This window comes from Caenorhabditis remanei, chromosome X (genome assembly GCF_010183535.1).
Source record: "Caenorhabditis remanei strain PX506 chromosome X, whole genome shotgun sequence".
Taxonomy (NCBI): domain Eukaryota; kingdom Metazoa; phylum Nematoda; class Chromadorea; order Rhabditida; family Rhabditidae; genus Caenorhabditis; species Caenorhabditis remanei.
In genome coordinates this window covers 14222673-14237460 of record NC_071333.1, presented here as the reverse complement: position 1 = coordinate 14237460, position 14788 = coordinate 14222673, and the positions used below count along the sequence as shown (strand labels likewise).

Below are 14788 nucleotides of genomic sequence, written 5' to 3'. Positions count from 1 at the left end.
AGAGATAGATATCCTATGCAAATACGGACGGATAGTCTCCTGGGAATCACGACTGGGAGGGGAAAAAACTTTTTTTTTGTTTCTTTTCTCTCTGTCCGTAATTTGGTGAAATTGACAAATGAGCAGCGGCAGGCATGACCACAGAAGAGACAGAAAATGGGAGAAAAGAGTTTCTTGCGAAATGTAATGAGATGAGTAGGAAGAACATTCACAAGAAGTTTGTGGAGTGTTCTTCTGGTGGGATCTAGTAAAGCTGAAGGAGAATAGGACTGCAAAGTTGGGAAATAACGGTTCGAAAACTTCAAAATGATGTAAACACTAGTTTCGAGTGGACATCTGGCAAGCCAGTGATTCTGAATATGAATAACAGACCACCACTATGTGTTATACAACATTGTGATAAAAGGTACATGGATGTGTAAAGTAAAACTATATACGAACATTTTTATACTCTCCATCCCCTTCCCCCTTCACTCTCGACGCCATTCTCTTTTTTCTTGGTATCTGGTTGAGTGAGCACAGTCGTCAGGGAGAGAATTGAATATTTTTATGGCTAGAGTGGGCCTGCGCCCCCACCTGCACCTTCCAGCTGCATTGCATTCCAAAGCAGGTGCAGTATCTTTTTTGGGAGTTTTTTTGGTAGGAACAATAGGAGAAATAAAGAAAAAAATGTGGAAGAAAAAGAAAAGTGCAAGGTGGCAGATGGGGGAAAGTACTGAACGAAAATGAAAATCTCACGATGGGAATGAAATTCTGTTCTTCTGGGAGGGACCAGAAGACAATTGACCGTTTATAGTTCAAAAAGATGAGTAGGTCATTGCAAAAAGGGCGGGGGAGAAACAGAAAGAAGAGTGATGCTTCTTTCTTTCGAATAGCCAGCCGATTCATCATATTTTATGGCATTTTGTGAGGGCTCCCCCCAGTTTTGGGGAGGGTGCCCATAATCTCAAGGTGGCATTTCTTCTAGATAGTGAGTGGACGTTGGGAAATGAAAAAGAGTAGTAGCAATTGGCAAACATTTAGTTTAAGATGACCGCCAAGGGTGGTCAAAATTGACATATGACTGGGAAAATGTATGTGAGACATCAGAAGAAAGTCGGTGAAACGAGGACAGCGGTCAGTCGTAGTGGACTGGCACAACGTAAAACCATTGACTCACCAAGTACAAATACATACATGGAGCGAGGAGCAGAAGAAGGAGAAAAAGGAACGAAAATAGATTAGCTCAAGTTTTCTACTAATTCAGTTGTTTGAAGAAGAGTGGTTCCAAATTTTTGGACGTGCAGAGCTGGATTAGCCAATTTTTAGCACTCAGAAGATAGGACATTACGTTTTCAACAACCAATACAGTAGTACAGTATCTATCGATAAAATCAGACTTGTCACGGGCCGGTCCGGGCCAAAACCAGAAATATGCTCGGCTCGGTCCGGCCCGCTGGGCCCATTTTGAAAAATGTTCGAACAAATTTCAGAATTTTTGAGTTGTTTTGAATTTTTTTTAGAAAAAATATAGTTTTTGACAGAAAAAAAAGCAAGATTCAATCAAAAAGTGAAAATGTACGACAAATTAAGTATTTTTTCTCTAAATTTTCGAAAAAAAAAGTTATTAAAAAAGGAGTATCCGCTTTTGCATACGGGCCTGGCCGTGCCGAGCCGACGAGCCGAGCAGGATCGGCTCGATTTTTGAAAAATCTGGAAAAAAGTGTTTCTGGAAGAAAAAGCGTTCCATTCACACTCCCTGGTAGATAAAACTGACTCAAGTCCAATGTCTTTCAACTCCTCATTTTTTGGTTCCCATTTGTAAACACATATTTTCCATAAGTTTCAAGGGAATTGTGAAAAAAAAGAAAGTCAGTTGCTAATGTGAAAAAGTTACAAATGTTTAGTAGTTGGCAAGTAGTACGCACTTGCTTTCTATTTCTTGAAAGCGAAGTTTATGAATAATTCGGTAGGCTCTCACATTTCTTGTTCGCTTTTTTTTCTAGTTGCGCGTCCTTAGAAAAGCGCTGTGTGAGTGAGCGGAAAGCAATTACATACCTTTTGTTCTAAAAATGAGCACAAATTAAGTTAAAGGAGCTGAAAGGAAGTGCTTTTCACCCAGAAGCAAGAGAAAAAACGAAACTAGTAGGTCGGTTCCAAATTGAAAACTTGGACAGATGTCGAAAATAAAATGAGAAGCACTTGCAAATGAGGGGGGGGGGGTCGAGCGCGCAATAACATAACACAGTTTCTAAGCGGATTTTCCAACAAACCATTCGGGTAGGCTCACCCAAATGCAAACATTGAGATGGATGCAACTACAAAACACTACAGAACAGAGAGTGTTAAATTCCACAAACATTCTGATCCGAGAGCATATGTGTTTTTTTGACAAAATGTTGGGTTAGAGGGGGCTTTCAGCACACATTGACACCGGAAGATGAGAGTCCTAATCTTTGAATAGAATCAAATCGTTTGGGTCAGAAAGAGAGAGAAAAGAAGAAAATTGAGGAGAGCAGAATCTGACAGAATAAAAGAGGGTGAATGAGATAGAAAGTGGAAGAGAGCAGCTGACCATTGTGATGATATAGAGAAGATTTGATAGTTGAGAGATTCGAATCGAACTCAATAATATATCGACAGATTACGCAAAAACGTAGTAGGGACCCCAGTGACACATGGCGTCGATGAGCAGTAAGCTGCCAACAGATTAGACAATGAAATGATGGGCAGGAAGAGGTGAGAAATGTTGGAAATGAGAAAAAGGGAGGAGGAAAAAAAAGAAGACGGACCTCAGCGTTTATTTATTGGTTGTCAAACGTTTTTGCAGCAGGCGGGCGACTCCACTTGATTGCTAGGGGAAGAGGGAGGCGAAACGTGACAATAAAAATTAAGAAAGATTTATGTGGACCAACGGAGCGAAAAGCTATACTTCAGCTTTGTACTTTGGAAAAACTATAATTTTGAAAAAAAAAACAAAGAGAAAGGAAAGAAACACGAATATACAAAAAGTTAAACTAAAAAATCTGTATGTGATGTTTTGTCACTCGTTTTCCCACCAAGGCAAAATAGATAGAAATTCGTACAAGCAGTAGTTTTTACAAACACAGAAATCATCAGAAACAATTGGTTAGAAAACCAAAAACCTCCATCTTGACCTCTTCGGAAAACGCAACAAATGAGATGGAGAAGCATCTGGCTCGGACAGCCGACATCTTCCTCCTTCCGGCTACCGCCAAACTGTCATAAATTATCGGTCGATTGGCCCGTTTCCTCAATGTTTTTGCATATCCTCGCTTCTTCTTCTTCTAATGTGACCGCTACGTCGTTTTCTACTGGTCACTCGGTGTCTGACACCTCTAACGACAATGGATGAGTTTATTTACGGAATTTGAGACGTTTGGAAAAAAAGAGAGGGAGAGCTAGAAGAGGAATGTGTACAAAATGAGATGGCTTAATTATTTATTATAGAAAATGACATTTGGATATAACTACTAGGATTTAAATTTATATCTAGAAAAAGGATGAAATTTCGGAAGAAAAGGTTATCTAAAACTAATATCTATACATCTACTCTAGCTTTTGCAAAAAGAGGCCATCAAATGGTGATGCGTCTTTTTTGAAAACGAAATAACGCCCAAAAAACTATGTTCAAAACATCGAGGGCCCGGCCGTTGGGTTATTTAATCCACAAACGAAGAAAAATGAGGACACGAAAGAAACTGATGGTAGAGTGGAAGAAAAGAAGAAACGGACAATTTTGGGCTACGAAGAACATAGATGAGGGGAACAGATGAGAAGGGCATTGTCTCCTCTTGAAAAACACCTGCAATGACCACAGGGCCAACCGAAAGAAGAGGAGAAGAGGACAAGGACTGTTTCGGAAGAACAGAAAACGGTTGGTCACTAAGAAAAGAAGTTGCTATCATATTTGTGGAGAGATGACTAAAAAATTCAACAAAATTCAAATTCTGTGAGAAAAAGTTGAAGTTGGTCTCATTGTTCGAAAGTTTGAACTTTCTTCAATTCATTTCAACTATCAAACAAAAAACTATAAACGGAAGTGGTATTAGAAGAAGTTTGATGGATCATAACTATAACTGGAAGTGAATGACAAACTGTAAGAAAAGGTTAATAACTCGTTTCGTACTGCGTTTCTTCGTACGCATTTTGACGTGAGAATAGAAAACGCCAGAGTATCAAAAAAGGTGAAAAAAGGGGGGGGAGGAAGAAAAAAACAATTACACCACATTCTCAATCACCGGAAATCGACACGAATCCGGCTGAATGTGAGAGGAAAAAGAATAGAAAAAACGGAGGAAAAGAGAATAAAATGAAATGAGAAACAAGGTTTAGGGTTCAAGACTTCTGAATTGGTCACGCACAATTTGTATGCAGATTCTTGTGCGAAAAAGAATAGAAAATCATTAACGGGACGAAGGATTGATGAGAACGGAACTATGCTCTACGTGCTGGATTTCTCCATCTTATGTCGCCCTCCGGTTAGCGTGCGCAGGCTCACCAGCCAATTGTCAAACAGATGGTCCGTGAGTCCGCGCAGTCTTTGCACATCTGCGTATCTTCAACAATAAGTATATTATCGCTTATTCCGGAGGATATAGAGTGCAAATGAGATGTAAAATGTAGCAGTAAATGAATACGCGTGTTCTTCCCCCTCCTCCTTCTTTCTTCTGCTCATCCTATTGTGTCTCTTAATAAGAAGAAGTGACTATGTGAGAGAGCACAGTAATTAACGTAATTGCGCACCATACTCATAGATCAAGACGCAGAATCTTTTTTCATACATTTTATTCTAAGTGAGAAATAAAAGAGGAAAAGTGTGAAATGAGAAAGAGATGAAAATCGAACGATTGCGGGAGAATCTGACGGAACAGACGTTCATCTGCAAGGTGATTTCACTCGAAGCCGAAAAGACTTGTGAAGGCCACATTTTAAATAGAAACGAATGAAAAGGGTAATGGAGATGAGAAGAGATTAGATTAAAGACCAGTTAAAAAGTACACTTTGAGTTCAGAAAGTGGATTTGGAATAGAGAAAGATTTGAATAGTAATGATAGCTGACTCCAAAAAACGAGTGATGTGAATATGTACACGCGTGCATATACATATCAACCAAAAAATGTAAATGACAATGCAAGTATTTCTACTTCAATAACTTTCAAAAAATGTTCGAGAAACTAGTTTCCCTTCCACATCATGGATTTCTACCAAACATTTTCGTTAGTTATCCCAGTGTCCCTCAATCCAGCATTCGTCAAAATAATTCTCGTCTAATTGTTTTTGTCACCTAGACTTTGGCCTGAACACCACATCTTGTATAGTTTGGCTTGATGCTAATTAGACGTTGTATACAAAAATGCAAAAGTGACACTGAAAAACGTATTTCAGCTATAGTTTTTTTTAGACTTGTTACCGGCCGGGCCAAAATCAGGAAAAATCTCGGCCCGGCCCGGCCCGGCACACTAAAAAAACTTTTTTTAGTGTTAAACGACACTTCTCTAAAAACCCTTTCTTGAGAAAGATTCTCGAATAAAACAAATTAGGTTCATTATGAAGTAATACAACATAAAGAAAACTTAGCAGAAAAAAACCGGTAGTCTGTGTATTCAACCTTTTCTCGCTGCAGCGCACTGCTTTCAGATTATACTTTTACCATGGCAACGCCATAAAAGTCAGAAGCAGTGTTCCGACCGATTTAGTAGGTATCCAAAATGTTGAGTATACACTTTTTGACCAAATTTTAAGGATTGGGCTTCTTTTGCAAACGATGACAACAAAGAAACAAAATGAAATGAATGAGATCTCTCGTGACTGAGCGAGGGATATAATAAAAAGTCCCAGGAGAAAGTTTGGGCGGGAGGAGAAGTGACTGACTGGGTGGTAGAGGTATGGGGCTTGTCTCGTAAAAGTTTTACTACAAAGTCTACGCGTATGCACTTTGTGTTCATTATTGAGCAATGAGAATATTTTCATCTTCAGAGCACCCAAGCGAATGAGCGAATGCCAAGTCAAGGTCTTTTTATTGAGATTCATGAGAAAGTTATGTAAAGTTTCGTTTTGCTGATTTGGAAAACAGAAAAAGTTGCACAAAAACTAATCTCGTAGGACCTCTGTAGGTGGTCTTGTTAACCAGTAGAAGAAAAAAAACCTCTGGCATTCTTGTCTAATACAAATCCCACTGGAAGAATGAAAATTTATAGGAAACGGAAGTAGGCAAAACAAAAATGGAAAGAGGGCACACAACAAAATAATAAATTCTGAAATGAGATCCTGCACAGAAAAGAGCGAGAAGCGTCCTACGTCCTCCCCGGAATGAATATGTTTTTCTTTAGCATCCCACCAAGGCAATGTTTCATTTTTCTTGCTGGCACGCTGCCAAGTGGACGACAGAGTGGACACGACGTCGACAACACTTGATGGCCGAGAGCCAACACTACCGAAAATTGGAGGCCAGCAGTTGCATAATGCGATGGCGGCAACTCTCTCTCTCTCCAAGACCCCCTGTCTTATTCTGCTTCATTCTCGTTTAGAAGAAACAACGTTTTGGGAACACGTGCTCTAGCCTAATGTCACATAAGAGTCTTTCACTCACTTTCTTTCACACACACATACGCCACCACCCTCACACCCGGCTCACTTCAACAATAAGTGGGTGAGCACCGCCCTCCCTGGGTAAGGTTCTGCGATTTGAGAATGAAAACGAAAGAGGAGGAGAAGGAGAACACGTCAACGGGAAGGAAGACGAAAGACGAGCTCGAATTTCTTGGATTATGTGAGATTATGAACGTCGCTGCGTATAGGGAGTACACGTAGTGAATAATAGCTCAAAGGGCAAGTCACACGTTACTTCTGGAATGGAAAACTGTTTGACTTGCTTGGTCTTATTAAATAAATTAGGTAGAAACATTCAAGTACGTAAGAATGAGTCAATTATAATACGAAAACGATGACATAACGGTGAAGAGGAGATGTAATGTAGTTGTAAATAAAAGAAAGGTTGCATTGACATTCAAACAAGGCGTGGAATGAACATTGCTCGTTGTCTTGGGTAATCGGGAACATTCTCGAGATACCATCTGCAAACGCGAATTTTTACGTACCAAAATCATGAAACATACTCGTGGCGAAGATGTGCTCTAGCATAAGCGATCAGAAACTTGTAGCAAGCATATCCGAAAGAAGCATAGGATCCTGAGATCATGTGGAAAGCTATCCATTGAACTGCCTCACCGAAAAGTTGTGGGGAAGTCGCGTTCTCGAAGTCAGGTCCTGGAAACTTTCACAGTTTTTTATGAGTTATACATTGGCATACTCACTACCAGGCCAAGTCTGAGAATCATTGTATGGGAAGAATGCCACCGGTCGGTAGTTTATCAGTTTCGTCCTCAATCCGTAAAAGAACAGAGATAGTCCGACAATAGTAGTGAAAATCTGGGAATAGGTGAGTACTTTGTCATTGGCTCCATAAACACTCCAGGTTATTAAGACAAATGCGATGAAGAAGTTTTTGACAAGTCGGAGGAAAATTTCAAGGAGCGAGACGCCATGATGGCAATTAAAAATTTCAGTTGGAATCCAACAAAATCTGAAATGAACCCCATCTAGAAAAGTTGAAAGAATAAACAGTGACTCACGATAGCAAAATGTCAATGAATAAGAGCAGTGCCGTGAAACGTCCCATACATGATTGAGAATAGATAATAGCAAGGGGATAACCAATCAGAAAAACAGCGTTCTTAATCCACCACGCTTCCACAATAGTAATCGGAAATTGGTAGTGCTGACAGTCAGGGCGCCGTTTTTTAGCGGATAGCAATCCGATACGAGAGAGAAGCAGATAAATAGTTCCGGCAAGAATCAGAATAACATTTTCAACATAGAAAACGTAAGATTCCGGCTCAACATCTTCAGGGTCTAATGGAGGTGCTCGCATCCACCTGTAAAGTAATCTGTATTTTTTTAAACAAGCAGACTTGTCACGTGCTGAACCGAAATCAAAAATATTCCCCTTACCCCGGCCCGGCACGCTCAACCTGTTTTGAAACGTGTTTAAAAAAAATTTGAACTTTTTTTGATAAAAGTATGGTTTTTGATTAAAATTCAAAATTGATTCAAAAGGGTAATATGTATTAAAATTTGAGTTTTTTTACTCTAAATTTTCAGAAGTTTTCAAACAACTCAGTCAAAAAATGTGTATCCCCTTTGAAATCCGGACCGGCCCAATTTTTGACAAGTTTGACAATAATTAAAGTCAAAATAGGAAAAAATCAGGTTAAGAAAGATTCTAATATAGTAAACTTTTGTTTTTGTTCTTATGCTGTTATCCAACAACGTGATAGCAAGATACAAAATGTAAACTCAACAAGAAGGTCTGACCCTGCTTGTCAACCTAAAAACAAACTTTGCACTCATAGAAACAATACATGTGCTCCGTTATATTACGAAGACAATACGTTATTGTGTGCAAAAGCCGAAAAAAGTGATACCACAAAAAAGAGAACAATTGTTAGTTCTATGCAAAAACACAAGTCTTTCGCCACCTGCTGAATATATGGGAAAGTGGGAAACGGGAAGATTGAAATAGTACTTCACTGGAAATTCTAATTCAATGATTTCTTGTAGAGACTTACAGCAAAATCACTGCTTGAATTGTCCGCATTGACTACGGGGGATCGCTTGAACTAAATATCTAACCTCGATTTGGTTCGATAGATGTGTTTCAGCGAAAGCAAACAAACAGAATTCCTGAAATGAAAAACTTGGGAAACAATCGTGCTGCCATAAATCACACGCCGTATATCAAAATCATAAAAGCAACCGCGAAAAAAAAACATTCTGAAAATGGAAAACTGAAAATCAATATCATTGCATGGCTAGGCAAGGCTAGGCATTTTCTGATTCTGAGTATTTGGAAACAGTGGAGTGTGAGATTTCTCGCTTTCAGAAAACCAATAAGATATACCTTATGCTTGATGAATTTCTTGCTCGTTGTGTGAATGTGAGAAAAAAATGAAATGTGGAGACGTTTTGAATTAGAGTACCAATTCGAAAAGAGAAAAAAATGTCTGAATGCATTTTTTTTGACTATGAATGATGTTTTATTCCATTATATATGTGATGTTGGCAGAAACAGCGTCACGAAAATTTTAATCTCTGGAAATGTATGAAGGCGTATGTCAGAGTGAATATGTATATACAGCATATAATGATTCCCAATTGGTTTCATTGAGGTGTGATGAGCTTTTATCTTGTTATAGCTGTATTTGTTTTGAGGAACTGGAAAAAGGATTCTGAATAATTCAAAACACTCTGAAAAGAAATACAACTTTTTGTTCTGTGAAAACACTCAAAAGACCACCAAGAAAAACTTTTTTAAGTTTTCAAGTATTAGTCTTCGTGCTACCCTCTGCAATTTTTACGGGTTGCTGCTTGTTCCTTGTTAGTGTGCTCTGAAAATGATCATGAATCAGTTGTCATCACTAATAACTGATCAAGGGATAAGACAACGAACGTCTATTCTTTATTAATCGTTACAGGATCACGTTATAATTCCTGCCATGAGTAAGATTTAGAGAAAAGACGAGATTTCTGATATCAGAAACACAAGAATTGAAAATCACGTCAGTCTACCGTCTGTGTTCTCACTATTCATTGTGTGAACATTGGCATTGGAATACAGAATAATTGGGGCACTATTCCATTTGTCTCATACCATTTCTCACTAACAATGTGAATTTATATATTTTCAAAAATTGAAATCAGTTTACGTCAGCTTTTTTTTTTAATATTTCAAGGAAATGGTTGAATGAAAATTTGTTCCCAGACACATTCCACATTTGGTGTATTCCTTTGAAACATTTGCTTTAGACGGCTCATTTCAAGAATGTGAAAGATTTCCCATCAGTTTTGAGCATTTGAAATTGTTGTCAGTCAATTCCACATGACGGACAGCAAGTAAAGAACGCAACCGAAATAAACGGTTTTACGATCAATCTGCGATATCTAACAGCAGATTTGATTCATCTTGTTGTCTATCCTTCAATTCTTCCGCCTTCAAAAATAGTTTATTGTGATGAGTCCCACACGTTCTGAGAGGTTGCGGCAAGTGTTGAAAAGACGGCAAAGAGAATGAAAACAGCTAAAAGAAGCGGTGTCCTCCAAGATTTTTGAAACTTTGGTTTTGACTGGTGGACTCCACAGCCCCGCCCTCTTTTTCTTCTTTTTCGTTTTGCGCTTCACCACTTCAAGTGGCGTGTTCACTGATATAGAAGAATCGGTTGTTCGATTTTGGAAATTTTCAAGTTGATTGAATTTCAAGTGTCATCCATTCTTCAAAATTCAATCAAGTTTCTGTGTTTTTCCACATTTACCGCTTTGCTTGCAGATCATTCCTCGTCGTAACTTTCTGTGGAAGCTGTGCACAATGAGCACGGAACGACTAATGTATCTGGATTTGAATAAAGGGTGAGTCTGGTTTGGACGATTGATATAAAATTGATATAGTAAATCATTGTTTTTGTTTTTTAACCGCTCACAATTTAGAGATTTGTTGTTGTTTTGAGATTTTTTAGTTTGTAATCGTAGAAAAATCAAAACAATCGGTTTCCTAGTGATCCAACCATAGTGTCTGCTGTATTACTCTTCACCATAGCATTCAAGTCGAGTCCGAGTATTGGAAAAATGTGAGACAGAAGTTGAAATGGTCTTAAAACTTTACTCACAATAGGTTCATAAAATTATTGTTGGTGTAGTCTGCATTTCATTTTCAGTAGTTTCCTGAGTGTTCCCATTTTTATGTAAAGTTATGACGAATCAATTGTTATGTCAGTAAACATTCATTTTATAAAATGTTTTAGATAACTGTTTACTACTTTTTCGTGAAACTACTGTAACCAGACTTGAGCCCCGTCTATAAACTTCCGTGTGCTAGGATCATGAGACTTTGTCTACAGTCAGCCCTCACAAATCATGAAGTAGTCCTGTCTGGAACACTTATTTCGGAGTGCTTTTGGCAAAACAAGGATTAAAATTAGAGCCGAACGCCACGCACACCACAAAAAAGATAATTCATTCTTGTAAACAAAAACTATCTAACACCACCCAACAGCTCTGAAAATTTTTTGAGGGTTCTCGCTTTCTCTTCCTCTCTTCTTTTCATCATCGTAGCTCAGCTCCACTATTCCAATTCCCGTTACCGCCCGACGCTTAAAAAACTTGAACAAAAAGAGAACATAGCCGCAGATGGGGGTTCAATTCATCAATTAGATCTCTGCCACTTCTATCTTCTATCCTTCACTGCTTCACGGCGTTTTTGCATTTTGAAATAACCGAAAAATGATGCGACGTTGCAAAAGCTTGCGGTACGTTCCTTTCTTCATTTGTCTGTTTTTCACCAGAACGTTCTTTTTTTTAGTGGCGTTTGGAAACTAGCACACTAAATGGGGAAAAAGCGAGTCTTTGCATTCGAAGAAGAGAAAAGATGCTGTGATGGCGGGAGGAGTTCACCATGAATTCCTGATCAAGACTCTAAACGTTTTCGAGTCCATGATCTACGTTCCTCTCGCCTCCACTGTCATTTTCTTGCTTTTCCCTTCCTGTTCTGTTGAAAAACTCTACATTTTGCTGTGTTTCAATGTTTGATGCTTTTATAGAATTCAAAATGTTTCTGAGCTGCATTTTTGGAAAGAAAAAATTTTCAAGAACTAAAAATAGTGCACATCAGCTGTATGCTCACATTGGAAAAATTTATGTGCTTCGGAAGTCAATAACAGTTTCCTGTTGAGTAGAGAGGGTTGTCCAGTTGCACTTATAATGAAACACAAACAATTATTGAGTTTCTAAGATAATTAATTGGATTAGAACAAATTTGGAAATTCCAATGGCAGTGATGCAATAAAAGTTACGTTAAATGAACTAAGGAAGAACAAGAGCTTTTGAAAAAATTGGTCAATTGAACTCTTAGACAAGCCAGGTTGTAGGCAACTTTTTTTGCTATCATAGTTTCCACGTGGGAATCTGATACTTTGATACTCCGCAGAGCAAAAAAATACATGTTGTTCGGCCCTACGTCAGAAAAGACACCTTATCTTTTGGGTGATTTTCAAAAAGATTCAATATTCCAAAAATAATTGAACGTTTCTAAAATGCAAACGGATAAAACGTAAGTTTTATTTTAATTTTGAGTCTGATTTTTTGAATTAAAAAAATCAATTTGTGATATCATTCTCTTGACCAGAAGGAAAAATTAATTTTCCACTATAAATAGTTTTGATTGATGTAGATTTAATCATGCTCCTGTTTAGATTAGAAAACTTTCAACAACCCCGATATACTGATATAAAATTGAAAGATTTGTTGCAACCTTCAATATGATCATGATCAACTAATGCTGATCTTTATTTCAAACTTGAGTTTTCTTCTGTTTTGTATGTCAAATCGTTTGACAGTTTGACTACGTCAGCTCCGCAATGTGTCAATGATCATTGAAATGCAAATTTTAATTTACTTTTCCGTCAGTCTTAACCTTGTTCGATGACCCTCCTCTTGACAGAAATGAGAAATAAAAGGATAAGGGGCAGAAGAAAAAAATCAAACGGATGTGCGACTCATTCACTTTCCAAATGTTTTTTTTGCATAACCATTTTTTCGAGAGTAGTATAAAAGTACAACAATTTCAATTACTATCTAAAAAATGCGAGATAACAATCACAAACCAGAGTGCTAAAAAATCGAATAGCCTTATCGAATTCCTACGGTTATTAAATTATTCAAGCTCTGCGTGGTAATTTTGTGAATTTGATTGATCAGTTGGAAATAGAAAGTGCATATCCCATGAGTCATTTTGGCTGCATTTGCACTACGTTCTCATTCTTCTTTACATTTAGGATGAAGTTGCTATCACACAGATGGGACTCCATTTAGTGGATAAATGAACATTGGCTGGAATGACTGGTTCTGTAAAAGTTAGTCATGAGGTTCAAAGGAAAAGCTGGGGAGGTGTAATAGAAAGGTCATAAGACACAAAAACTGAGAAATCAGATACTGTTTTTTTTGTCAAAATGGAGGGGTGCCTAACCAAACAAAATAACAATTATCAAAAGCATATGGCTTCTTTCCTCTGTTTTATTTTTCTTCCTTTTTCATCCGCCGAATTCACAATTTTCCCATAAACCGAATGGTGTCAAAATCTAAGGGTTCTTCAGTATGGCAGAATTGCTTTCTTTTCATTTTTTTCCTTTTTCTGTTGTTTTCTTCACTGATTTCAGTTCCTGATAACCTAAGAATTTGTGAAAAACCACCTAATGAAACATAGAATAACCAGTTGTGCTCAAAAATCAGACGGGGGCTCCGTCGACACCGCCAAGTGTATCCCTAATTGAATTTGTGCACCTTTTTTGGTAGCGCACCTCTCCTTGATTTCTTGTTTCTTCTCCCCCCGTCTAGCACAAGAAAAGATTTTTCAAGAGTAGACCACATCCTTATTTATTCCATTTTTCCCTTGTTTCCTGTCAGCCCATCACCATCCGAATGCACTTTTTGTTTAGGTGGAAAAATCTTGTAGGGGAAGAAAAAGTAGAATTCTAATTTTATCCAAACCTTGTTTTAAGAACGGTGACATGTATAGAACCTATGACTGATCATAATCCTTCTCAAAAATTGTGTTCGTTTTGTCAAGACGATTCATGTCGACTATAACATTTTCGAATAGAAAAAATGTGGTCTGCTGTCTGCCGTATAACAAATCCACACCTCGAATTGAAAACAGAACTCTTCAGAAATCAAAATTTTCTAGTCTTCCTTCATATTGATTATGACATCTGATCTTCTAACACTGACTTAAATTCTCATGTAGATTTTTTTATTCAAATGCGCGTTGCTAACCAAATATGATATATGTTGGGCGGTCAGTACATTTTCCCTCCTGGCTTCTTTTCTTTTTTCTGAATTTCTGAATTTCCCATAGGAAACAAATTCTGCAATCTCTGATAACTCCAACATCACTTCCTCATTTGCATAAACTCTCACATGCCTCACATTTTTTTTCTGTTTATGTTCCTTCTGTTCATCTCCACTCGTGGACCTTGATACTCCCAAGTGTTCGGCGCTCGCACCCTACTGGCGTTGTTTTCGTCGCCTTTTTTGGGGTGGTCCGTACCCTGTCTGGGGGTTGATGATGAATTAAAATTCCACAAACCCCAAACATAACAGAACATGTAAGGTTAGGGTCTGAGCATCTTCTAAAAAAGAAAACAACGAAGGAAAAAGAGTCAAACCAAACATCTGCTGCAGAAACGGAGTAAAGAGATAGGGGGGAGGGGATGAAAGTGAAGAATCTTGGAGTGAAAGAATAAGGGAAAAACTGAAAACCAATTGAACATGAATGTAGAAACTTATCTAACGGAAGCCATTGGAAAGATGAGTCTAAGAAAGCAAAAGAGCAGCGCTAGTACTCTGCGGCTCTTCATGTTCCTGTTGTGTCTAGCAATAAATAAGGATAACATAACAAAACTTGAGATCTCCTACCTGGCGTATTCAGGAGTTGGAGTCATATTCACTCGATGAGATTAGGAACAATAGTTTTATATCTCTCATGTGGTTGGAGGAAAAAGCAAAAAACAAGTACTAAACCTTTTTTCGTCTTTTCCAATTTCTCCGTCACAAGTACAAAATAGATGTTATTCCAGAATATTACATTAGAATACCAGTTGTCTTGAATTTTAAGAAGTCTATGTACTGAATCAACGTTTTTTCTGAACACGCTCTTCCTTTTCCTGAACAATTCCAAAGT

The 14788-nt window shown here is 38.0% G+C and overlaps 1 protein-coding gene across 1 annotated transcript; it reads right to left on the bottom strand.

Annotated features, from left to right (window-relative positions):
• Window positions 1-7009: 7009 nt before the first annotated feature.
• Window positions 7010-7933, bottom strand: GCK72_024828 (uncharacterized protein; the record flags this gene model as incomplete). The annotated part of the gene is made up of 4 exons (XM_003117970.2): window positions 7010-7076; window positions 7119-7269; window positions 7317-7585; window positions 7635-7933. The coding sequence occupies 4 exons, from the start codon at window positions 7931-7933 to the stop codon at window positions 7010-7012; spliced, it is 786 nt and encodes a 261-aa protein (XP_003118018.2).
• Between the last annotated feature and the right edge of the window lie 6855 nt (window positions 7934-14788).